Source organism: Argentina silus (assembly GCF_951799395.1).
Source record: "Argentina silus genome assembly, chromosome: 14".
NCBI classification, from domain to species: Eukaryota; Metazoa; Chordata; class Actinopteri; order Argentiniformes; family Argentinidae; genus Argentina; species Argentina silus.
This window is the reverse complement of record NC_139668.1, coordinates 16013722-16039095: the sequence shown is the minus strand read 5'-3', so window position 1 is coordinate 16039095 and position 25374 is coordinate 16013722. Positions and strand designations below refer to the sequence as shown.

General features: G+C 43.8%; 2 protein-coding genes across 3 annotated transcripts in view; one reads left to right on the top strand and one right to left on the bottom strand.

Annotated features, from left to right (window-relative positions):
- The window catches only part of gpr137c (G protein-coupled receptor 137c), an 18427-nt gene extending 8134 nt beyond the window's left edge, over positions 1–10293 (bottom strand). The window contains exons 1-2 of the mRNA XM_083684991.1: positions 9644–10293; positions 54–103 (exon numbers count right to left, since the gene is read on the bottom strand). Of these exons, the coding sequence (XP_083541117.1) occupies positions 54–103; positions 9644–10030 (437 nt within the window). The 5' untranslated portion in view covers positions 10031–10293. The remainder of the gene's footprint in view (positions 1–53; positions 104–9643) is intronic.
- A 468-nt stretch (positions 10294–10761) lies between these two features.
- txndc16 (thioredoxin domain containing 16) lies at positions 10762–23584 on the top strand. 2 transcript variants are annotated; one of them, XM_083684776.1, is made up of 19 exons: positions 10762–11177; positions 11639–11721; positions 12021–12094; positions 12241–12315; positions 12619–12740; positions 12964–13054; positions 13387–13543; positions 13841–14007; positions 14314–14374; positions 14745–14877; positions 15049–15195; positions 15406–15465; positions 15609–15783; positions 16442–16578; positions 16715–16799; positions 17145–17283; positions 17764–17963; positions 18168–18358; positions 22954–23584. In XM_083684776.1, exons 1-19 carry the CDS (start codon positions 11021–11023, stop codon positions 23208–23210), a joined length of 2511 nt encoding a protein of 836 aa, XP_083540902.1. In that variant the 5' UTR covers positions 10762–11020; the 3' UTR covers positions 23211–23584. The 2 variants fall into 2 exon arrangements, with proteins under 2 accessions (XP_083540902.1, XP_083540901.1); XM_083684775.1 differs by having other exon boundaries at positions 15606–15783.
- The last annotated feature ends 1790 nt before the right edge of the window (positions 23585–25374 follow it).

Below are 25374 nucleotides of genomic sequence, written 5' to 3'. Positions count from 1 at the left end.
TAACAATAAACCCATTTAGACCACCATTGCTGACTAAGCAGAAATGAACGTACTTGTATTTGTTGAGTTCTGGTGAATACTTCGCTTTGGCTTTAAACATGACCTGAGGAGACAGAAAGGGAGGAATGTTGTTATTAGCAGATTACTGAATCAATGACTTTTATACACATACCACCGGGGCGTAGAGAAGCACGTACTGTACTGTGTGGATACGTATGCGATGCGTGCAAAATGGCTGTCGCGCATAACCTCGCGAGGGGCAACAATGGTGAGCGATGGGGTGATTTACCCCCCCCCCACCCATGTAAATGTAAAGAGCAACATATGTGATCCATAAGGGGACCTAAATACATCCGTGGAGAACAGGGTGCTTATTGCTTTGGCTACATATGGTATCTGGGTCCGGGGGGGGGTCCGGGCGGGGTGGGCGGGGGGTGCGGAGCTGGAAGAGAAGGGGTTAATGCTCCGTTGACACGGCCCTGGCAGTCAGCCACGGAAGCTCGTACAGAAATTACTAGTCAGCGTCTAACTGAAGCTCTGCCCAGATAGGCCTAAATCTAGGCTAAATCTGTGGGGCTGGCTGGAGGCCAGAGCATGAAGTGGGGAGCAGAACCGGGATAGACCATACTCCGCCCTCTTCTTCTCCTCCACCTCTGAGCCACTGTGTCCTTCCCTTATTTTATTTTATTGTTTAAAATGTTATTGCATTTTTTCAGAGAGAGGGACGGGAGTGGTGACATGACAGAATGTTGCAGTGTGTTGTACTTTCCCTCATCACTTTTACTCTTTTCTAAAATAAAATAAATAAGATTCAAAAAGAAGAGCAGGGAAACATTAAGTAAGTAAGTAAATAAATAGGCTAGGTAAATAATTAATATTTAGAGCAGAGACTGAGTGCTTGATTAGATATACACACGATTACAAATGAAGAGTGTCGTTGCAAAACACTTAAAAACCCTTTATGACACATTTGTAAGGACGTTAGCTATGTTCATTTTGTGGCTTACATAAACATATTATTATGAAGTTGTAATGAATTGTAATTATTTAGATTTTTGATGATAAATGTAACATAACAAACTCAAATAAAAATCAAACAGATATATAATGTTTTGGCATGAAACTCAAATATGCTTGTAGAGGCTTTGACTTGTAGTAAAATGGCTATTAATGACCCTAACCCTAACCCACACACACACACACACACACACACATTAAATTGGAACTGACTGTCCACATGTTGAATAAAAGCCTGCCACACTTCATAAAATGTGTTGAGAAGTTTATCTTAATTTTTCAAGCTAAAGAACAATCAGTACTTCTTTGACCCAGTTGGAGGCGGAGGGGGGGCAGAAGATTTCCAATCAAAGGAGATAAGGCAGCGAGCCAGCAGAGATGAAAAAGCTATAACATGAAATTGTTATGTTTTCAGTAACCACTGCAAATATCGCAGTAACAGGGTTAGGGGAAATTTGTTTTCCACAGACCGTGGAAAATATCTCAAAAATAGGGTGCATGACCAAAACCTATGATATACAGTGCTTATAGAAAGTCTAGACACACTTTCAAAATGTTCACTTTTTGTCGCCCCAGAACCTGGAACCGAAATAAATTAAATTAGGATTCTTTCCAACTGATCTACACAGCCTACTGGAAACTTTAATGTGAAAGAAATTTAAAAAAATTAAAAACAGATCTGTTTGCAGAAGTCTATACCCCCTAGCTGTGGCTCTCCCGAGACTGGCTGTAATTGAACCCCGATTTTTTCCCCCCCTAATTTTAATGTATTTTGATTCCAGGCTCTGGGTCCAAAAAGAAATTGAACATTTTGAAAGGGGGCATAGACTTTCTATAGGCACTGTATAGATTACACCTTATTCAGGTGGGATCAAGTAAAGGATTATTTCCTGAAGACCTGCAGAAAAAGATGAAAGGGATGCAGACCCAGCATTCTCTCACAGAGATGCTGAGGCATCTCATATCACCCGCCTTCAGATGAGCGGTGATGGAGCTGTACACTGGGGTATTACAATGCTGGGGGCAGCATGGTAATGGATGTGTTCTGCAGCTAAGTGAACTAAGCAACTCCACAGGCTAACTTTGAATAACAGAGAGTTGAGGGGGAGGAGGTGTGGAGAGAGAGAGAGAGAGAGAGAGAGAGATTTTGTAGCTGAGTGGCCTTCTAACATACTGTGCTGGTCTTGAGTGAATCTCTTAATGTATGAAAGCACAATACGGCTATATAGAACAGGCATATAGCCTGCACAATCCGATGTGTGTACACACACACACACACACACACACACACACACACACACACACACACACACACACACACACACACACACACACACACACACACACACACACACACACACACACAGACAGTTTATCCCACATTGTTCATTTCCAGGGCTTCACACACCACCTGCTTTGTGTAACACCCTCACTGTAAAACAAACAAACAGGCACATGCAGGCCCTCGCTAAACTCTGCATTTGCATCTGATTGCTATTCCCGGCACTACTTGTTGACAAGTGCTCTGCTCTCGTCATTGTCTTTTTCTGTGCTGTTTTGATACACGTCCCCAATGCCAAAGATCCTCTACGACCAGAAACACACAGGACATTCAACAGTGTGTCTTTTCTCGTGTGAGTGAGGGGTGTGGTTGAATTTGGGGAAGCCAGAAAAGGGGGCCCATGCTAAGCTAGTCCACTTAGGAAGTTACTGTGAAAGTCACAGCCCATGTTGACATTCCAATGACACCTGAAAGTACACTCATCAGAGGAGGGGAAATGAGAGGGGCTGGATTCCACCACACATCACCTGATGCTGACAGTTATTTGTGAGTTATGGTCATGTGTGTGTGTGTGTGTGTGTGTGTGTGTGTGTGTGTGTGTGTGTGTGGCAATAAAGTGTTGTGACATGGCCCTGTTCTTACTCATGTCTTTGTATGTATGTTCACGTCTGTGTCAGTGTGTGCATGTTGGTGTCAGTGTGTTGGGGGTTGGGTAGGATTAGTGCTCCTGCAGTGCAATGAATGTCAGAAAATCTCTGGGTTTCCCAGACTCTCCAGACAGGCAGGCAGGCAGGCAAGAGCTAATCTGATTGCAGGACTCTATGCTGGGGCAGACAGACAGAGAGGGCTGAGGAGGGGGGGGCAGAGGGCCAGAGCCGAGAAAGGAGGTTTATTCCTGGTTGTCCCTTTTCCTATTAGCTTGGGCCAAATCAATTCTCAGAACGACACCCAGGCTCCTGTGTGCTGTTCTGTGAGCAAGTGTGATAGTCTTTGTGGTTTCAATGTTTCTGATGGTGTGTACAGTGTGTGTGTGTGTGTGTGTGTGTGTGTGTGTGTGTGTGTGCGTGTGTGTGTGTGTGTGTGTGTGTGTGTGTGCGTGTGTGTGCGCTATCTAAGCCTGGTTGTTTATATCATCTGGCTGCATCCATTCCGACAGAACTGAATCACACAGCGATCAGAGTGTCCCCTGGGATATGCAGTATTAATGCAGAGTAAAACAGAGCTGTGCCGACCAAAATAAACAGTAAAAACTGTACTCCTGGGTCTAATGTCTCTGGAGGTGGCTACAGAGGTGTGTGTGTGTGTGTGTGTGTGTGTGTGTGTGTGTGTGTGTGTGTGTGTGCGTGTGTGTGTGTGTGTGTAAGTAACTAGCAACTATCGAAGCCCACAAAATCCATACACTCAACCTATTATCCCATATGGAAAGGGAGTACAGTTTTCCCATGACTCAATCCTCGTCTTTGCTCTCCCATGACAAGTCAAATAGGTCATTGACTCGCATTGAAGCACATAGGCCACACTCACACTCACACACACACACACACACACACACACACACACACACACACACACACACCCACCCTTTTTGTGCAGAGTCAAGGATAAAGAGCATGGTCAGAAGCATTAGGCTAACCTGTAACCTACATTTGAGAGGAGAAAATAAACAAGCCACAGCTTGTGTGTGTGTGTGTGTGTGTGTGTGTGTGTGTGTTTGAGAGCAAAACTTGGGAGTGACAGGGGTGTTTTTGTGGGGACAGAATGTAAACGCATGACTCCCATAAGCAAGTCACTGAGATACACAAGACAGCTGTCAGAGGCACAAAGATTGGGCAAGCCCGTGTGTGTGTGTGTGTGTGTGTGTGTGTGTGTGTGTGTGTGTGTGTATCTCAACCTCACAAAATCCCCATTACCTCAAATAAGTCACCTTTGCACTACCTCAGCATTCCTAATGGCCGGCAACCACTACAAAACCCTGTCTTTATCTCTCTCAAGCATTGGAACTACCACAGGGGCACTTTTTCAAGCGTGAAACAGCAAAGATAATATCAGGGTATGGGAGATAAAAACCCTCCATAATCATACAAACACAAACCAATTAGCTATGCTACAACCCAGCAGAAAAAGCCTCGGTCTTGAGAATGAGGGGTCCAGACAAGGCCCCAGGCCTTTTCATTGTCATATAGGCCTAGCCATGGAACAACTTTTAAATAACAGTGGGTCATGTGTCTGTCTGTCTGTCTGTCTGTCTGTCTGTCTCTGTATTAATATTCCTCAAGAATCAATCTGAAACAGAGCAACTTCCACAAATGAAGGAGCCCTATTACTTCCTTGGCACTCTATTTGGCTCTGTGGTATGTTTACAGGGCCAAAAGAATCATTTCCTGTTTACCGCTCCCTCCTTGAAAGAATAAACAGACCACTTTAACAGCTAGAGACCCAGCCCTTAACGTACCCACTGTACAATAGACAGTGGAGTGGACCTTCAGCCAAGGTTACATTTTACATTTACATTAATGGCATTTAGCAGACGCCTTTATCCAAAGCGACTTACAACAAATACATTTGTTTAAGTAAGTGAATCATCTATTCATCAGTCGTCATAAGATAAAGTAATCAATGCTCGGATCAGGGGCCATAGGCAGTCACAATGCTAGAAGAAGGATTTTTTTTATTTTTTATTAACAGCAGAGAAACTTGTACAGGGGGGTAGTGGGGGTGAAGAGGTTGATGTGCGTATAGGCCCATACTATAGTAACCTCCATAAATTGGGAAGGAGATGGTTTTTTTAATGGATTAAATTAGTATATTAGTAAGTGTTTCTGACTGAAATGGTCTTGAGCAAAACCAACATTTTAAGTCAGTACACAAACCAGTCTCCTGCTATGCCAAAATCTGCTGCAACCTACCAGTAGATATTGACCCACAACAGAGCCAATACTGCAAATGAAAAGAGTCATGGCACCAAATAGGACTGGGCAGTGCCACCTAAGCCTGGAGAAGTCTGAACTTGCCATTGGGAGTTCAGTTGAAGAAATGCAGGGTCAGATAAAAAAAGCCATAAGGGGAATTTTTCTCTGCAGGGTCCAATTGATTTGACTACGCCTCAACTGAGGTTAACATATTCATATTCATGACCATCAACATCACCTGGCAACTCAATGAATCATGAATTCTGTGACTCAATGAATCATAAACAAAACAAAACAGCTTAGACTTGCATGTGCCTCCTCCAGCCCAGGGCCCCTAGAGGCAGTACTAGTACAGTGAAAAACCTGTTTGTCTGAGTTGGACCTGGGCCAGACACCCAGGCCCCATTCCTCCCTCCAGCACTCACTCACTCGCTCACTCTTTCCTCCAAAACGAGAGAGAAGGGGAGTGAGACAGAGGTTCTGAGGAAGAGGAACCTTGTGGTGGAAGGCTCATGCTCCCACGCAGAACATACAGGACATACTGTCTTGAGTCATTGGTCACATGCGTCAGACTGTGACACATGCGTTTGTGAACTTATCGTGCCACTCATCTGGGCCAAACTAGAGGCTAGGCTCAGAGAGGTGACAATGGCAGAGAGCTTGGTAGAGAAGACCTCCAAACATCAGTGTCCTTGTTGTGCTTGACGATCATCATGCTGATTCAATAACGATAATTGTCCATTCATTGATGAGCATTCCCAGGCCATTCCAGGGGAGAAAACATTCCTGATATTCCAGAATACACACTGTGGTGAATCTGACTCCTTGTCTCCCCAGCTCTGTTGGATGGCCTGGTAACCCACTTTGCACTGTGTATCAGACAGCCAGGTCTGCAGCGCATTCAGACCTCTGCCAATGTGATCCTGGTGTGGCAATGACAGCTGTGTGTGTTGTGGTAGCCAATGTTTAACTGGGGCTTTTCCTGAAATCTCAGACCGAGGATCCATAGGGAGGTAACTTGTTGTACGTATTTATTCACAGGTGTTTGAAGAGCGAGAAGAGTTACAAGGTCAGCATTTTAGTGTCTTAATGTTTTTAGTTCAGGCTCAGAAGGAGACGCCTTCAGATGCCAGAGAGTCAGTAGTCAAGCGGTTGACATTTGCTCTCTTTTTCTCCCTCTCTTTTCTCTCTCTCTGTGTTTGTTTTTAAACATTGCGTAATCCACATGTCAGCTGAACTGTAATAGCACGCACAGCAATAATGCACATGATGGCAATTCACACAGATCACATGCGTTTGGGAATAGCTGTTTTGTGCAGGCCTAAACAGTTGGTATTCATGGCACACAGAACATGTTTCTGCCACACACGAGAGTTGCTAAAACCGTAGGCTTATGTGGAAAAATAATTGGCCATCACTTTGCGAGTAGAGGGAGAGAGGAAGAGTGATAGAAACATTCCAAAAGGAACACACACACACACACACACACACACACACACACACACACACACACACACACACACACACACACACACACACACACACACACACACACACACACACACACACACACACACACACACACACACACACACACACACACACACACACACACACACACACACACACACACACACACACACGGCCTGTCAGAGCCATGTCGGAACAAAGAACAAAATCAACCAATCACAAACTGAGCTGAATTACCTACATTTTTTCTAGGTGGGCTATTTTGTTGCATGCAGTTGACCTATTTCAAAACCATCATGATGCACCATAGACAAAAACTAAATCATAATAAACATAATTAACCAATTAGGGCATGTGTGACCTACAACATCAGGATACCCCACTGATTCCTTCGTAAACAGATGATGAAAATCCCATGCTCATGTTATGACGAATAAAAAGCACATCATCAGAGGTCATTGGCAATGTCAAAAGAGAAGTAACCAAGGGCATCACCCTCACACCAAATCACTATTCACCTGTGACTGACCACACAAGAATATGAACTGACTGTTTTTCATATTCACCTCAGAGATCCCAGGTGATTTACACCATTATGTAAATACATATACGAGGCAGAGCCAGAGGAGAACATGTTCCTTACTTAGCTGCTCTCTCTCTCTCTCGCTGCAAACCTCCTTTTGTTGAGCCTGGAATAGTACAGGACTGAGAGATGGGGTGATGTAATGCTTCTGCAGGTGCCGCTGATTGGCTCCCGTGTTTAAATGCCAGTTCCGCCAGCCCTGGCAGTATCAGTGTGCTGCCGCTCTTGCTCACTTGCGCGCTAGCAGAGCGAGAGAGGCCTCGCTGAGACCCAGAGAGAGAGAGAGAGAGACAACACACCCTTCTCTCCAGCGCTTCTCCAAGTTAGACATTGTAAAAACTGACCCTTGGTCAGACGGACAGGACAGCTGCAGGGGACATACACTCACCAAACACTTTATTAGGAACACCTGTACACCTTCTCATGGTGGAGGTGGTGTAATGGTGTGGGGAATGTTTTCTTGGCACACTTTGGGCCCGTTAATACCAACCATTCATCGCTTGAATGCCACAGCCTATTTGAGTATTGTTGCTGACCATGTGCATCCCTTCATGGCCACAATTGACCCATCTCCTAATGGCTACTTCCAGCATGATAATGTCACAAAGCAAAAGTCACCTCAAACTGGTTTCATGAACATGACAATGAGTTCAGTGTTCTTCAGTGGCATTCCCAGTCACCGGATCTGAATCCAATAGAACACATTTGAGGTGTGGTAGAACGGGAGATTCACAGCTTGAAAGTGCACCTGAAAAATCTGCAGGAATTGTGTGATGCAATCATGTCATCATGGACCAGAATCTCAAAGGAATGTTTCCAACATCTTGTGGAATCAATGCCACAAAGAATTGAGGCTGTTTTGAGAGCAAAGGGAGGCCCTACCCAGTATTAGTATTGTGTTCCTAATAAAGTGTTCTGTGAGTGGATGTCAGCAGAGATGACAGTTCTGTCATGGAACACTGGGAAGGCTTGGAAGGCTTGTCCTGCAGGTTTAATGAGTAGTGTCTGCACATAGCCCACTGGGTATTTTCAGATACTGGGGTAGTCTCAATTGTCTCAATGTTGAGAGGGGATTTGAGCATCAAGATATTTCTACAGGTGACAACCTGTTTAACAAAACAGATTCTAGGCTTCAATATCAGTTAGGTCTTGTCCTGTAATTCTTAGAGGGATTTCCAGTGACTGCAGGGCTGAATCTTAGAGCCTGAAGAGTGGGACCTACTGACTTGGACAGGCTTTGCATGACAAGGTTAGATTTGAGTATGCAACATTCGAAGAGTCGGGGTGAAGCAACAGGTCAATCCATATGGTAACAACGGTGATGAAACTTGGAGGATCGTAAATAAGATATTCTTAAATCTGTATTGATTCATCTGATATTCTGATTTCATCCATTTCATATAACATCGAGTGCTCAATGTCACGGTAAACTAAAGTGGCATGGAATGCAATAGTCCAAAGCTACATTAGGCATCAACTCACATCAAAAGAAAAAAAAATAGGCCAACAAATCAGTTACTGTGCAACCTACAATTAATCACTGACAAGTCATGATGACACAAGCCTTATTAAGAACTGTTTTTGAAAGAAGAGACCAGCTTACAGTTGCTGTAGCCAAGACCTCCTTTGAAGACAACAAACATCTAGCCTATCCCACAGTCCCTTCTATCCCCGTGTGATTTAAGGAATCGCCCTTCAGTCAAATTCTGATAGGACAGACAGGCACCATATGATGTTTTGAAAACGCTCTGGCTTCAGTCCTGCGGTAGTGTGAAAATGTGATGGGCATCAACGGACCTAATGGGGTCCCAGGAGACCGGAGGTAGGGTCTGGGAGGGGGGGCTGTGGACCCCCAGCTGCGAGCTTGCCCCAGAAACATGCGACGGTCTCAGATCAGAGTACTGGGCATTGCTATTGTCAACAACTGTGAATGACTGCAGGGTGCTGTTCTCTTGCGCAAGGGTATAAAGTGACGCTGATAGGACAATAGCGAGACGGGCTTGTTTGTCAGCTATTGAATAGGACTTTATATCAGAGTGGACTGGGGCATTCAATGTCAATGGTCGTTTAATAGTTGCTTTTTAGAGAAGAATAAGGTACAATCTATGGCAAACGGATTAATAAACTACACAATCGTATAACCAATTATGCCAATACATTCTTTGCAGCCTATTCGGCTAATAACCCTAACCCTAAATGATAGGATGTTCAGATACTATATGGACATAGTCCCTTTCTTGGATTTGGCCAAGTTTGATTAACACCTGATTAATTAAGTGTATACAATTATCATTGTGTGACAGGCAAATGGGAAAACGTGACTTGCAACAGTCGCTACATCACATTTTACACATGTATCAATGGAAAGAACATCTCACTTACCTGTGTAAAATAGAGATTAAGCAGACACAGCGTAAAGAATTGCAGGCATACTGGAAAACAGTACAATAGCCAGTAAGGCAAGGGCTGCAACTGGTTCGCTTGCACAACGTTCTTGAAGTAGAAAGAAAATAATGTAGTCCGTAGCGCTGACCACAGCAAACAGAGGAAAAGAAAAACACTCTGATAGCTGAAGCGTTTGTGTCCGTAGTGCAAAATTAGCCAAAGTTGCAAGTAAACAAACACGAAAAGCAGTGAGTATAGGATGGTATATACAATGGTGAGTCCAAGCTCCACTGACGGAGGAACCGCAGCTCGAATAGGTTCGTCTGATGAGTCCGTTACAGACGTGAAAACACTGAGACTGACCTGGTTTTCTGTTAACAACATAGCGAATGGGTTTAACAACGACGTCTTGAATAAGAATATCTCAGCTGTTATATGAACAGAATAAATGGGTCAAACTTTTGATGTATTTTCCCTACGAATTGGCTCAATACAAAAATAAACGTCTAAAATGGAAGAGCTAGCTTGATTTAGAAACTACCCCAACTAAGCTACCTACGCAATTCCAAGGGTTTGAAACAACACAGATGATTTTCCCAGGTATAAAAACAAACAAACGAGAAACCCTCCAGAGGACCCCCCCAATCTCTGCAAAGCAGCTCCTCTGTGCAAAAAAACAACTCAGGAAAAAAACGGGGACGTGATGCAGGGAACGATCAGCTGAGTGAAGCTGCGGTTTTGGACCCGCCTCCTGGCCAATGAGATGAAACGAGGCACTGACTCTCTTAGAACGCCATCTTGGCTCTACATTGATCACAATCTGTATCGAAATGCCTTCTATGGGAACCAAAATGGCATCCAGTTTCATCAATTATCCTCAATGTAAGTATGTCTCTCCGCCCACTATTTGAAAGTGCTCAATCATTGGCCAGTGTGCTGCCCAGCCTCCAATGTTTTCCCTTGTGATTTGTTCGTGATGATGTCAGCTGTAAAGATATCGGGCTTCTCACACCTGCGATTGGACATAAACGTCTTTCAAAAATGCGATTGGCTTGTTGGGGCACACATGGGTTTGTGTAAGCAGGAAGAGAAATATCAAAACGATCGATGCAACTTCGCTGTAGCCAGCGAAAAATGTCGGGTGCAATATCGTCACCTCGTTGCCTGGTCACGTAAGTGGTCAATTAGCCCCAATAGCGTGTCTATTATTTGTTTTTAGAGTGCCCATGTCGCTCTACTCGCATTCAATGTACCCTATCAGCTGCTTGTTTTGAATTAGAACTGCAGGGAAAGTGCAAACGGTATACCTGCCAGGCTTTGTGAGTTCACAGTCTGGAGTAACCTGAGGGCTTGAATTTACCTTGACCCGCGATCATGGCATGGTTCATATGTGTCATCATACTTTTACTATGCACAAATGTGGGCCAATGCACCACTGCAAATGCCTCAAGACTGATTGAGCACACCGCTGAGAATCTTTACGAGAAAATGCAATCTGGAAAGACGTTTTTTGTTTACTTTGGACATCAAGGTAAGTCACCAACACCTTAACATCAAAGATACCTACTTCCTTGACAGTTGAATGTTGCTGTACAGTCGGCTGTTTCTTGGCAGCCAATGCTGACAGTCCCATGCTTTTACTATACCAGTACCGTATGTGTAGTAACACTGTAACTGTAGTAACATTGTATTACCATGTTGTTGCCTACTACACTACATTAGTGATCGCTTCGTAACTGCATATGTGTTTGATCTGGAATAAGGGCTAGTATTACGATGTTTAGCCGACTGTTATTACTCCCTTTCACCACTCAACTCCTTACAACATGTTGATGTTAATACTTTATATACAAATATCTCTATTGACTGACTCACTGTGGTGAAATAGGTGTGATATACTATAATATGTATATTTAATTTGGACTTTATCAATATTTGTTGTAGCCAACTGTTCCATATTTCCTTTAATATCACCGTCTCGTCCCCCTCCAGTCAATCCAACCATAGGTCTCTTCCTTGATCAGCTGGAGAAATCTGCAGATGCATTAGAAGATTATGGTATTTCAGTTGCTAAGGTAACCAACAGAAATCGAATTCACTAACTGTTTCACAGTTATGACACTGATGACAACCTAGGGGGATGACACATCATGTTTGACACATCATGACACATCACACGTGTTTGATACCATTCCTCATCCCATTCCATGCATTACAATGAGCCCGTCCTCCGATTTCTACCTCCACCAGCCTCCACTGGAAACAAGACACATCATTACACCATAGAACATATGCATAGGACTGAATTATAAAGTATATCAATCTCTACATTGTGAGAAATTGATTGTTGTATGAAATATATCCATGTCTCCAGGTGAACTGCAGCAAACAACACATTGCAAAGTATTGCACAGGTGAAAAGCTGATGAAGAAGGCCCACTTGTTCAGGTAGATGGATATGCCTACATCTTGGATTACAGCATCTTGACTTGCCCTTCTGTTTTTATTAATTAATAAAAGATTTAGATTTGCATACAAAGTTGATTTAAATATCATGATAAAACGTGTTTCCTTTTTCTCTGCTGCTCTTCCAGAGGTGCTGAGGTCCTGAAGAGCTTTGACATAGACACAGTCTTTGATGTTAATGCCATTGTGTCTCACGTTCTCTTGTAAGTAGTTTATACAGGGTACATCTGTTCTCTTTTATCATTGAAACTCTGATGTTTATCAGCTCTTGCAGAGCCATTGTCTTGTTGAACATGTGTCTCCACATCACAGATAAGGGAGACAACAGATGGATGCTTGATTTGACCGAATCAATAATTTCAGCTTGAGGGTAGTAGTCAGCTTGGCTCCTCTCCTTATCATAAGCTAAATATCCTCGTTCTGTGTTGTAAAGGCACTCATTTAACAGAGCCTTGTTTGAGTCCTGTATGTGTCTTAACTTTTGACCCCAACTATCTCGCCATCAGCACTGTGCTCTTTGACGAGGTGCAGTACGTTCACACAGCTGCTGAGCTGCATACTGTGGAGAGGGCTGCCAAAGGGAAGGCTGACATTGTGCTCGGCCATGTCCAGGTGATGGGCCTACCAGGTACTGTGTGTGTGTGTGTGTGTGTGTGTGTATATATGTATATGTATGTGTATATATATATATATATATATATATATATATATATATATATATATATATATGTATGTATATATGTGTATAACCTCTCCCATCACCCTCTTTGGTTCAATATAACACTCTTTACCGTGTTTTTTGTTTATTTGTTTTGTTTTGTTATTTGGTGTCACCTTGTCATCCCACCCAGAGCACCGGGCGTTGATGGAGACTGCATTTGTGTACGGAGCCAAGTACCAGTTTGTGCTGACGACAGGAGGCCCAGTACTGGAGCACATGGGGTTTGTCTCCCTAGCCCTCCTGGGAGCCCCATACACCGCAGACCTAATAACACTGACTAAATATAGTATAATGAAGAATACACATTTAAAACAAAATCCTTCAAGTAGAGAACCTTTAATTAAGCTGTATTTGTCGTCTGTGTGACGTGAAAATGTAGGTAGAAATTGCACGCTAACCCTGGAGGATCTGTGGGGCATCACAGTGGTGATGCCCCAGTTGGTGCATTGTTATTATTGTATTCTTCAAAACCTTATTAAAGATCATTTTGGGAGAAGCTAACGCAGTGGAGCAGACCTTTACTCTCTCCTCTCTTCCTGCTTGGCCCGTGCAGAGTGAAGGAGCCGTCGTCTTTCTCGGCAGGCCTGTGGTTCCTGCACTGTAAGGAGGTGTCCCAGTGGTCCGACCCCTGCTCTCACACGGCCCTGAGGAGAGCCCTTACCACCCTCAACATCTACACATTCCTCCAGCTAATGGAGGCCCCACTGGTGGTGAGATGCCTCCATGCCTGCTCCCGCATCAAGCTTTCACCTTGATCCCCCGCTAACATCCAGATAGATTTGAAAGGATTGAATGGACTCAAAGGAGTTAAAGCTTATGACATCCGTTGTGCTGGTGTTATAAGAAAAAGCTTGATTAGTGATTTTTGCTGGAGACAAGCTACTTGTGAAAATTTTAATATGTATATATGCTGAATCTTGTAATTGTATGACTACAGTTGATCCTAGTTTGCAAAATTGAACTGGATTGAATCCTTAAACCCATATAACTTTCTTCCTCCCTGTCAGACTGAGGTTTCGGAGGACCCTTCAGAGGTAAAAGTGGTCCACAGCCACCTCCAGGTGCCCCTGCTGTTCCTCTTCTCCCAGCCCCACACCCTGGCCCTGGACCGGGTCACAGCCCAAACTCTAGCCTGGAGGCTGAGAGGCCAGGTGGGCCTGGTGCTCATTCACAGGTCAGTGCCAGCACGGGGCAATCGAACCACTGCTCTATACTGTATGAACAGATAACTGGGGTGAGCTCAATTGGCACAAACGGAAGAAAACATTTTCAAGCAGAACATGAAAATGGGAGTACGAAGTAGCTCATGTACCACTGATTCTCTCGGTTCGCTCCTGTCTGGTGCTTTACTCACCGTGGCCCAGATTTGTTCATTTGATATTGGCACTCCATGATAGGTTTTCATATAAACGTCAGATGTTTTCTGAGAACACAGGCCAAGGTGTTTCTAGTGAGCTGATGACTCCTATGTCCCTGGCAGGGAAAGTCCTGCTGTGAAAACTCCGCTGCAATACAACGCTGCATACAAACTACCTGGAGAAGTGAGTTCCGTGTTTGCTACAGATAACATGCAAACATGCATGTTGGTAGAGCATGGCGCTAACAACGCTTAGGTTGTGGGTTTGATTCCCGCTGGGACCATATATACTGAAATGTGTGCACTCACTGCAATTTAAGTCACTTTGGATAAAAGCGTCAGCTAAATGGCGTATATTACATTATAAAATCACAACATACTGTTTAGTCCTATGCATTGATTTGCCTTTTAATTGTGCTTATTTATACATAGGCTAAAGAGCTGTTTTAACAGTGTTATGATTTGTACCGTTTATTACTGCAATGGAGTGACAATGAATGTGGCCTTGTTTAGATTCAACAAAGCACTGGCTAAACCTATGCTGTGTTTCTCAGGGGTCAGAGGTGAAGTACTTCACACTGAACAACATAGACGAGGTCATGGGTTTGTTCAGAGAAGAAACCGCTCAGGAGGAAGAAGAGGAGGATGTGCTGGAGGAAGAGGGGGATGATGATTGGGCCACTCTTGGTAAGGAGTCTTGTTGAAACATGTTGTTCAATGTGTCTCTGCGTACCTGATGAATACAAAATGGCCAACATTGTGTAGTGCATGTTGCTCCTCTGTAGGAAATACAGTATGTAGCTTCCTCTAAATGGTTTGTTGTGTGTGTTGGCTGGTTGACTGTGTCTCTGTGTCTAGATATCCTGGATGATGAGGTAGCTGAGTCTGTGTACAGGGACAGAGGACAGACTCTGGACATGGACTCCGTAACTGAACTCACAGCAGACACGTTTGACAGCACAGTGGCACACAGCGACCACCTGGTGGTGCTGTTCTACGTCAAATGTAAGGAACTGACCCAACTCTTCTTTGACATTGCTCTGTAAGATTAATAAGTATCACCTATATATGATTATGAAAAAATTCCACAACTTTGTCCCCCCCCCCCCCCCCCCTTTAAACACCTCTTTGACCACTGAAATTTAACTCAAATGTATTTTGTTTGACAATATCTTTTATTGAATTCATAAAGGTTTGATTATGTTTGTCCTCCAGGGGATGCTGTGTCCATGGCCTTCATTCACTCCTTCATAGAGGTGGCAGAAACACTGGAAGGTAAAGCTGAGATGGCATCTTTTAAACAGTTTTTGAGTCTACCAGTATCTGTACCTGTTGACATTTGGTCTGTATCTGAACCTGTTCATCTGTTGGCTGCTGTCTGTGGTGAACCTATCATTCGCCTCTCATCTCTTTAGCAGATGCTGAGGTCAGTGATGTGGAGATGGCAGCAGTAGATTGTGGGGAGTGGACAGACGTGTGCAGCTCTCAGCGAATCACCTCCTTCCCCACCGTCAGACTTTACCGCCCAGGGGAGCCTGCCCAGCCTTACAGGGGCATGCTGGGTACTGAGAGCCTGCACAGGTTCATCATGCTGTGAGTCTCTCATCACATTGTCACGACAACACTCTTGCTTACTGTTGACTACTGCAGATTAGCTGTTATCTACAGAACGGCTGCTCTGAGCAGATGAATATCATTTGCAAATAGGAGTCCAGGCCAAACAGAATGGGTTGGTATTTATAGGTTGTGTGTAGTCATTTCCTTTTATACAATTTCCAATGATTGTAGTTGTGAAAGGAATCATGAGTTCCTCTGAATCATGGGTTCTACTGTATTTCTCGTAAGCTACTAATTTATGCTTACTTTCTTTGTTACCATCAATTTTCTCTTCTTTATTTACTTATCCCATAGAGCGCGTCTAGAGCTTTCCGAACCAGCTTTGTTCTGAAATTTCAAATTACTTTCAAATTATTTACTTTCATGATGACTCATTATTCCAGCTTCCTGCCTCTGTTGTGGATGGCCTCAACCTTAAGCTGTGTTTCTCACAAACACAGGGTCACGGCCTTCCAGCCAATTCTCACTGAATAGCAGCGAAAGACCTGGCTTTTCTGCAGACATTGTTTTGTTTTGTTTTGGTATCTGGAGGAATTATTAAGGAAAAAAAACATGCGTCATCATCTTTTTTGGTGAACCACTGCTACAGCAGCACAATTCTCATGACCTTGTCTCTTTTCTCGTTGTGTCTTAGGAGTCGGGTAGCCTCCCCTGTACTTCTGTCCTCTCCTGAGGAGGTGATGTCATTCCTGGGGGGTGACCTGTACCTCCGACATGTAGCTGTCACCCCAGTCAGGGTACTGGGCCTGTTCAGCTCAGCGACAGACACAGGTGTGTGGGCGTGCGTGCGCACGCATGTGCGTGTGTGTTTCCTAGCAAAATATAATGATAACCGGATATACAAACTTGTGAACAATGAAACTTGTGATTCTCTCCCTGTGTCTGCCTCCCTCTCCCACTCCCACAGGTGTGTCTTTGTTCAAGGAGGCTGTGAGAGCACTCAGAGGACAGACCGTGGTCGGACTGTTTGCAGACAAACAGGCTGAACGGTGGTATGTTGTCATCAAGTGCTCTGAATACATTTTGCTGTGCTGCAGCCGCCGTCACACTCGGTCAAGTCTGTCAGTCTCTGGGGCGCTTAGTGGCGTAGAACACTAATGCACACACCACGTAATCACAAGGTTCCTGGTTCGATTCCGACCCTCGACACATCTTGCATGTCATCCCTCCTCTCTCTCTCACCATCCTTCCTGTCAGTCTCTTCTGTCTCTATCCCAGTAAAGTAGAAATGCCCTAAAAAAAAAACTGTCAGTGTCTGTGCCTCTCACTCAGTATCTGATGTTGGTCAGCGTAATGCGTAATAATATCAATTTCAGATATTTGTTCTCTGTCCCCAGGGCTGTTGAGTATTCAGTGAAGCTTCCTACTATGCTGGTGTCACAAGGTCCTAAAGCCCAAACAGAGGCCCACTCCCTTCATCTTTCCACACCAGAGGAGCTGGTCACACACATTCAAAAAGCACTGCTGGACACATTTGTAAGCGTGTGCATGTGTGTGCGCGTGCATGCATAGTACAGCATCCCACTGAAATCTGATTTCATTTAGGACTTTTGTCATTGTGATATCAAAACACTAACCATGATGTAGATTATGTGTATTTGTTTAACCAAACAAATGAGTCTAGCACTTATTTGACTTGGACAGTTATGCCACAGTACCATGGAAGGTCTCTGTGTCTGTTTTAACGGGAAATGATGCTGGGATTGTTTCCAGCTTTATATTGATGTCATATTCTGTATTATCCATGTATCACCATCAGATGAGAGTCCTGTGAATGTTGCTTTACTGTTTGGGAATGACTCATTTTACCAAACATGAAGGTAGCTAATCTAAGTTAACACAACGTAAAGTAAATGTTTGCTTTTGTTAAAGTAAATGTTTTGCAGTCTGTGTTTGTGTAAGAATCACACCCCTTCTGTCTATACATCTCCCCATCTCTGCTCCCTCCACCTCCAGCCTGAGCTGACAGTGGAGAACCTGCCCTTGTATCTGGAGCTGAAGAAGCCTCTCCTGCTGCTGTTTGTAGAAGAAAAAGAAGAAGAAGAAGAAGAGGAGACTGATGATGGAGGGAGGAGAGAGGAGGGAGTGTTAGAGGAGATGAGGGGCCTGCTGAGGATAGGACGTGTCGACCCCTACCTGCTGTGCTGGATTCACCTGTACGTAACGTGGCTGACTGGTAACTCATCGTTTCCTCATCAATGGCAGCTTTATGTTTCACATTGTCAGGAATATTAAATGCAGGGCAAGGCAACCTCACCTCAAGAGTGCTACTGTACTGACACAGACTGTAGTATTTAGGTTTGACGGGTAGATTGATAATGAATTGTGTTTTCATCGTGCGTATTGCTTGTGTTTTCCAGGGGTCGGACCCCTGCGGGTAAAGCAGTCCTGGAGACCTACCTGGGTTCCCTCCCCCCACTCCCTGCCCTGGTACTCTCTCAGCTAACCACAGGGGGAGAGGTGTTCCACTACCCCCCTGATCGAGCCATAATGGTACAACCCATCTTGGAGTGGCTGCAGAGTGTGGAGGATGGGGAGGAAGCACCTGCAGGTAAGGGTGGTGAATGAATTTTCCTTTGGTTCAATAGAAAGGGCATCACTGTCACAATACATTGTATCCTTCTTCCCTTCTCTCCTTGATAAAGTACACACCATAAAGATTAACTTTGAATTGAATCGCACCACATGCAATACTTATCATAATCATCTTGCACCTGTTTGATTTGGCCTTTAGGGGGCAGTCAAAGCTCTGCATGGGTGTAGTTGGTAGTGTCAGATATCAGCTTACTTGAGAGCATAATTCGTTCTTTTTTTAATTTAATATTAATGATGTGCTTTACATGCACATATTGTACTTGGTACTTCCAGGGCACAGGTCAGTGAATCTCCACGTTGACATTCGGGAATCGCATCTTTTCCCTGATTGTGTCATGGCTCCCAGTCTGTGTTGTTTCCCTGTTGCTCTTCTCCTGACATCATCACCATAATGTGTGCCAACACTCCATCGTCCCCCGACGCTGTGTCTGTCTGTGAATGCTGTACTACACAAATAGGCCCATCACCACCACACATGAGATCATCCAATACTTTCATTCATTCATCCATCCATCTCCACTGCTTTTTATGCTAATACAATCACTATTGTTGCCTTGATGTGTGTGTGTGTGTGTGTGTGTGTGTGTGTGTGTGTGTGTGTCACAGAGAGAGAGAGAGAGAGAGAGAGAGAGAGAAGTAGGGTGCTTGGCCATTTAAACAGAAGGAGCAGGTCCCATCCGCTTCCTCTGTCTCAGAGGGAACAGTATCCCTTAATTGTGTCTGATGGTTGCCAGTTATTTTCCTGAGATCATCATCATGCAAGCCTCCCAGCAGACTGCATGCTATTTGGCTTTGTCAAGTCTTCTCTCTGTCTGTCTGTAGTCTACGTGTGCAGGACTACGTCATTCTGCAATCTTTGTAAAGATGGTTTGAGAGTGGTGGATTAGGAGAAATAGTACTTTTGGCTTTAGCTCCCCAAGACGTACAGTGCCTTCGGAAAGTATTCAGACCCCTTAAATCTTTCCACATTTTGTTGTGTTGTAGACTCAATTTAAAATGGAGCAGTTTTGTTCCTCTCCATTTGCGCAGTTTGTAATTGACAACCTGATCCACACAGTGTGTAATTGATTCCTATGCAAATCAGAGACCCTATGAAAAAAAAGATATTAATTCCAAAATTACATGAACTATTATCCTTGCATTAAGATGGACTCAATTCAACTTATTGAGTAATTTGTTGATGACATTTTTGCATTTTAGCTAATTTTAAGAGTGTCATAGCAAAGGGTCTGAAAACGGATGTACATGAGGTATTTTAATTGTAATATATTTACAGAAATTTCTAAAAACCTGTTTTCACTTTGTCTTTCTGTGGTATTGTGTGTGGATTGATGGCAAATTATTTTAATTTAATCCATTTTAAATTGAGTCTATAACACAACAAAATGTGGAAAAAGTGAAGGGGTCTGAATATTTTCCGAAGGAACTGTATTTGTAAAATTCAGTCCATCCATATTCATTCCTCATGATTACAAAAATGTTGATACCAATTATCACGGTTCATATCAAATGGTGTTTTTGTTCGAGAGGCGTTTCTCCTGACTGAAGAGATGTCTTATGACAACCATGTGTTGGTATATTTTCTGTTGGTATATTTTGCAAATTGCCTTGTGTTTGACTTTCGATGAATGGTATCCTTTTTCTTCGATAGTTTAGTGAGTTCATCAGGAGTGCAGCAGATATAATCTCATTCCTCGAGGGAACTTTTTCAGTTTATTTACTGCATACTTACAGAACATTTGTTTTATCAGACGCCAATCGGCTGAACTTGGAGCTGAACTCAGGGACTTACTCCGGTGTGACCGTCTACATTGTACTGTATTTTCAAAGAGAAATATGTTGTTGACGGTGCCTTCGGAAAGTGTTCAGACCCCAAATTCTTTTAATTTCATCCATTTTAAATCGAGTCTATAACACAACAAAATGTGGAAAAAGTGAAGGGGGTCCGAATACTTTCCGAAGGCACTGTATGACAGAAATGACCTGCTCTGTCATGTTCAGTAGAATAAAGAATCGTGTCAGCTTTATATATTGTGTTTCTGAACGTTGCCTCCCACTGAAAAAGCCTTGGGTGATTGCCCACCAAACCTCATATCTTCCTATGGAACCCTACCCACTGGCAGGTTAGTGAATGACTCCTTACATGGTTGTCCAGGCGATAATGCACATCACAGCCTGCTCACATCACAGCTCCTCAACATCAGACTCCCCAATGAATTTCATGCATTTACTCATTGGTTCATTATGTGACATTTACTGTTACTTTCAAGATGTCTCTAGTCCTAATTAAGCCGTATGGGAAAGTGGAGTGGGACATTGGCTCACATTTCTTCTTCCTTGCCTGCATTGATTACGAGTGCACTCCACTCTCAAGTCTCCATTGAATGGGAGACAGCCAAGAGAAAACCGCAGCATTAAAGTGTCTGTTATCTTAATCTATTAACTTAATGCCGTCTATATCATAGAATATTCCTATATGCCATTAAACCTATATAGACAATCAATATTATCCATGAAGAAGTTATTTCCACAGCAGGCCACAACTCTGTCTTTACCAAAGTCAGTCTGGTTCTTGTGGATGTTTTTTTTTAGCATGATTTAGGGTTGTTGTTGTTGTTGTTGTTGTTATTTGGAGGGTGGAGTTTAGGCCATTCCAGATGTGGAAGAGGGTGGGACAGCCATAGGTACATTGGATCAATTGGAGGGCATCAGTGAAAGCTTTCCTCTGATCTTCCCCGTCCTGTTGCTGTAACAGAGCCACTTATAGCTCAGCACCAGATTGCTGCGGCTCTTGTTTTTCTTATAGGGCCGTAAATTTGCTCAGCACAATGATTTACACGTGTGAACATGTGCTCTTACACAATTAGGCTCTGCGATGGTGTGTGTGTGTAGTTGTTTAATACTACAAAGAATGAGAATGAGCTAAGGCTGCTGTTTGACAGTAGAGGCTCAGTGGATCCCCTACCACTGAATAGGCAGCTTGATCTGTTTTGTCTTGCACAGATCTGTTTTGATCTATGAAGCCAAAAACATTTTTGGCTTACGTAGAACGTAAAAATAAAATGTTGGATGTGGATTTGGCGCCATTGCGTCTCGGCACACAAGTGAAATCAGATGTGTGTTGTGTATGATAAACTGTACATACGTGGTGTGTGTGGTTTTGTGTTTTGTTTTGTTAGGTCACAGTTTGAAAGTTAGCTCCTTCCATTGATGTCCCTTTAGTGGTTCTGTTTATTTATTTGAAATTGTGGACACATTATTTGGGGTCTATTCAGATTTATTTTCGCAGCGTGCCTTTTATGCACTTCTGGCTCCGCACTTTCCAAGATGTTCTCATTGTGTTCTCATTTTGAAACGGTGCGCGCATAACTTGCTAAATAGGTGTTCCGTTTTTTTTGCCGTAGCCCACCTGCTTTAGAGTGGAATTGAACTGTGGAGAACAATGTGCCAAGTTCGCCACGTGAAACTTCTAATGTGGGGGTTAATTGTGTTTGAGGGGGGGTCTCCAAAGCGGTGCTTGTGTCCTCTCTATCATTTCAGCTGACCACAGGATCTCATCGATTACATTTTCTAAACCACAGGCACAGAAAGATGTATATTGCTTGTAAAATAATGTTTCGTCCATAGTGCTATCAATCAATTATTCATGAGCGCTGTCCAGTGCTTATATTGTGTTGCGCAATCCGTGGGGGAAACATTGCCAAGCAAAAGATGCAATAGTGTTGCTGGACTTAATGCAGCCTCTCCAGTGTGCAGGGAACAATGGAGATTTTGCGCATAAAATATCAGATGAGAATGCACGTATCCGTGATATTCATGAGACACACCCCTCAAATGTGAGTTTCTCCGGCCCAAATGCGCCGTTGGCACAATGGTGTGTACTGGACTGACATTAGAATACGTGCTGGAGCTCCGCACACACATTGGGATGTAAACCACAGATCCACACAGGTAAGGTGGTGCACAAGGAAATGAGAATAGACCCCATGTGTGTTGTCATAAATTACTTCAGGTCAAGCACCCCCAAGGAATGCAGTGTTATCTCTTAACGGATGACACTTAATGGTAATTGCTCAGGTTATTCATTTCTAAACAAGCAACACTTCAGCTCTCTACCGTTTGTTTAAATGAAGACTGGCTGACCTTTTAGCTTCCAGGGTCTGACCTGTGTACGGGTCACTTCCTAAATACCACATCACTCTACTGACATGCTGCTTCATGTCTTTGCACACACCCCTGGATAACCACAACATTCCAAGCATTCATGAAGAATTACATTTAACAAATGTGTTCCTAGTTGTTCAATTCTGTTCTATATAATGCAGTAGGATTCAGAATAAGGCACTGTCAGGGCACGAAATGCATAATTACATACAGCGTATTTGCTGATTGAACAACCTCTTTTGCCGGTCTCCCCTTGCTTTTTATTGTCGCCTGTAACCCAACTGCCATTACCATTCTCCTTTAACTGGTTCTTGTACTTTTCCGAACTTGGTTCAGTTCCACTATTTTAATGGATATGTATTCTCCACCTCTCCCTCTCTCCCCCAGGTGTGATTGGCGACGAGAAGTGGGGGCCCCCCGTGCCGTTCTACGACTTCCTCTCCGTCATGGACGAGGAGGTGCCGGGCTACACCGCCCAGAGGAGCCCCAAAACCAAAACGAGGCAGAGTGGGAGGGAGGAGGCGGAGGAGGGAGAGAAGGAGAAGAACAGAGGGATAGGGGGGAGTGAAAGCGGAGCCCAGGCTCCCGACCCCCCCGGGTCCCTCTCAACCCCCCCGACACCTCATCAACACTCTGAACTCTGAGCCTCAGAGCCTTGAACGCTGGACGACAGGAGGACGGCCTAGAGAAGCACCTCCAACACAGAGACGCATTGACGCCATTACATTGAAGCCCTTCATTTATGCAGTAGCACGGGCTGACTGAGATCGAGTTAGGCTCGTTATCTGGCAACAACAGCTGTGAATATTTAACTGCTAGTGTAATGACGTATTCCGTTTTTTTCTACACTTTCAATTTTCTATTGATATTTATATTTTTGTATCAAATTATGTATTTATATGTTCTGTTTTTTCTGTTGTATGGGTAAATGTCTTTACAACATACATTTTCTCAAACATGTATGCTGCTGACCATTGGTTTGTGTCAACTTCAACGATCAAAACTATCATTCCATTCAGAGCTGTCTCAAGTGTGTCAAAAGTAATGTGAGATCTGATCCTGATGGGGACTGTGGTTTCTGCTTTTCATTCTCCCATCATTCCCCTCCCATTCCAGAATGCCTGCGTTCTGGAAAGAATACGTAAGGGTTTGACAATTCCGGAAAGAAACGTGTGTAATTGGTTACTTACAGCACATTGTTAAGTCAAACCATCACATTAAACCGGAGGGGACAGGAGAATATACACCGTTGATTAAAAACACATTTCTTTGCCTTTGCTGGTTACTCTGTGAAATTTCGCAGTGTTTGTGGTGAATGAAAACCAAAACCACCCACCATACAATTGTGGGATTTAGACATGAGAAATACTCAACACAATCATGTTAATAGGTAACACGTTTGGGACAGTCTGACCTCCAACCTTTACCAAGAGTGGAGAAGTGGTTGTTATAATCCAAAGCATGCATAGAGTACACCCGAATGGTATTGAACACGTGTTTGATACCATTCCTCATTCCATTCCATGCATTACAATGAGCCCATTCTCTGAGTTCTACCTCCACCACCTCCCCTGTGGTATGCACACACCAGCATACATTACCATATAGCTCCAGGTATTGCAATGCAACACTGTCTATACATGAACTGATGGAGATGGGAAATTGCTGCAGGTGGTTGACCATTTTCGAGACAAATCGGTGCAGTTGGCTTCGATATGGCCAGCTGGGTATATATATATATATGATACCACTATGTAGTAAATCTGGAGACAATGTTCCAGAAGGACCTGAGGCTGTTCATGCTCTTTAGCATACGATCTCATCCCAGTGTATGCTGCTGCATGTAGAGAAGCTGTTCTGTGCTTGTCTGCGTCGCCGTCAGTTGAAGGAGCCCGAGTAACCAGCGGAGGTGTTGGTGGAATTACATAGCATGTTGTTTTAGTGTGGTACCGTCACCTGCTTGAACGAACAAACCCCGTCTTTACATTTGGCATTTAAACATGATAGATAGCCCTCGAGATATTTGCTTAAACCAGTTCAACTGCACTGCAGGCTCCCCTACTGTACACCCGTGCAGACAAATGGAAGGAAACAAGGAGAGGAAGCACCTAAAAGGACTATTGAGGTGTACCAGGGTCAGAAATACTTTCATCGATTGACTGTTTTGTTTCCTGTTCTGAGCTGTGCCGGCAACTTTGGCTCAATACCGGCAGAGAGCCAAGCGTCGTCCCATCTGCCACTCTGTCACAGCTTTCTCAGGCCTCCTATGGGCACATTACTGCATCACCTAATGGACTAGGCCTCTGCACTAAAGCTAATTGCATTTGCCTCTTCAAAGGAGGGAAAAAACACAGCTTCTATAGTAGCTAACCCTTTGCATGTAGGATCAGCCTAGCACCCCAGCTTTAGAAGCATTCCAGTAATTAGCCTTGATTCCAATCAGTTTTCTTTTAAGCTTCTGCCAAAAATCAGGATTCAACTTGAATGTGATGTTTTTGTTGCAATGTGCCCTCCCTCAGTGAACCATAACCACAGTCAAATGTTTTCAAAGGCGGTGTGTGTGTGTGTGTGTGTGTGTGTGTGTGTGTGTGTGTGTGTGCGCGCGCGCGCATGTGTGTGCATGTGTGTTTTCTCTCTTCATGCTCCGTGTTGCTAATCCAAACCCTCTGGAAAGCTGTGTGAGGGCCAGAGAAGATGAGATGGCAGCCAGAACAGACACTGGCAGGACTCAGTTTTGCTCAGGACTGCAGAGAAGTGGATGTCTGCTGGCAGGTTAGATTGTGTTACACACATACGCGCTACTGCATC

What these genes read in the sequence shown, in the direction of transcription:
- txndc16 (XM_083684775.1), top strand. Translation starts at nt 11,021, where the DNA reads ATGGCATGGTTCATATGTGTCATCATACTTTTACTATGCACAAATGTG. An exon ending in ATTGTGTCTCACGTTCTCTT is followed by an intron (nt 12,316 to 12,618) that starts GTAAGTAGTTTA and finishes TCTCGCCATCAG; the next exon opens with CACTGTGCTCTTTGACGAGG. An exon ending in CATACAAACTACCTGGAGAA is followed by an intron (nt 14,375 to 14,744) that starts GTGAGTTCCGTG and finishes TGTGTTTCTCAG; the next exon opens with GGGTCAGAGGTGAAGTACTT.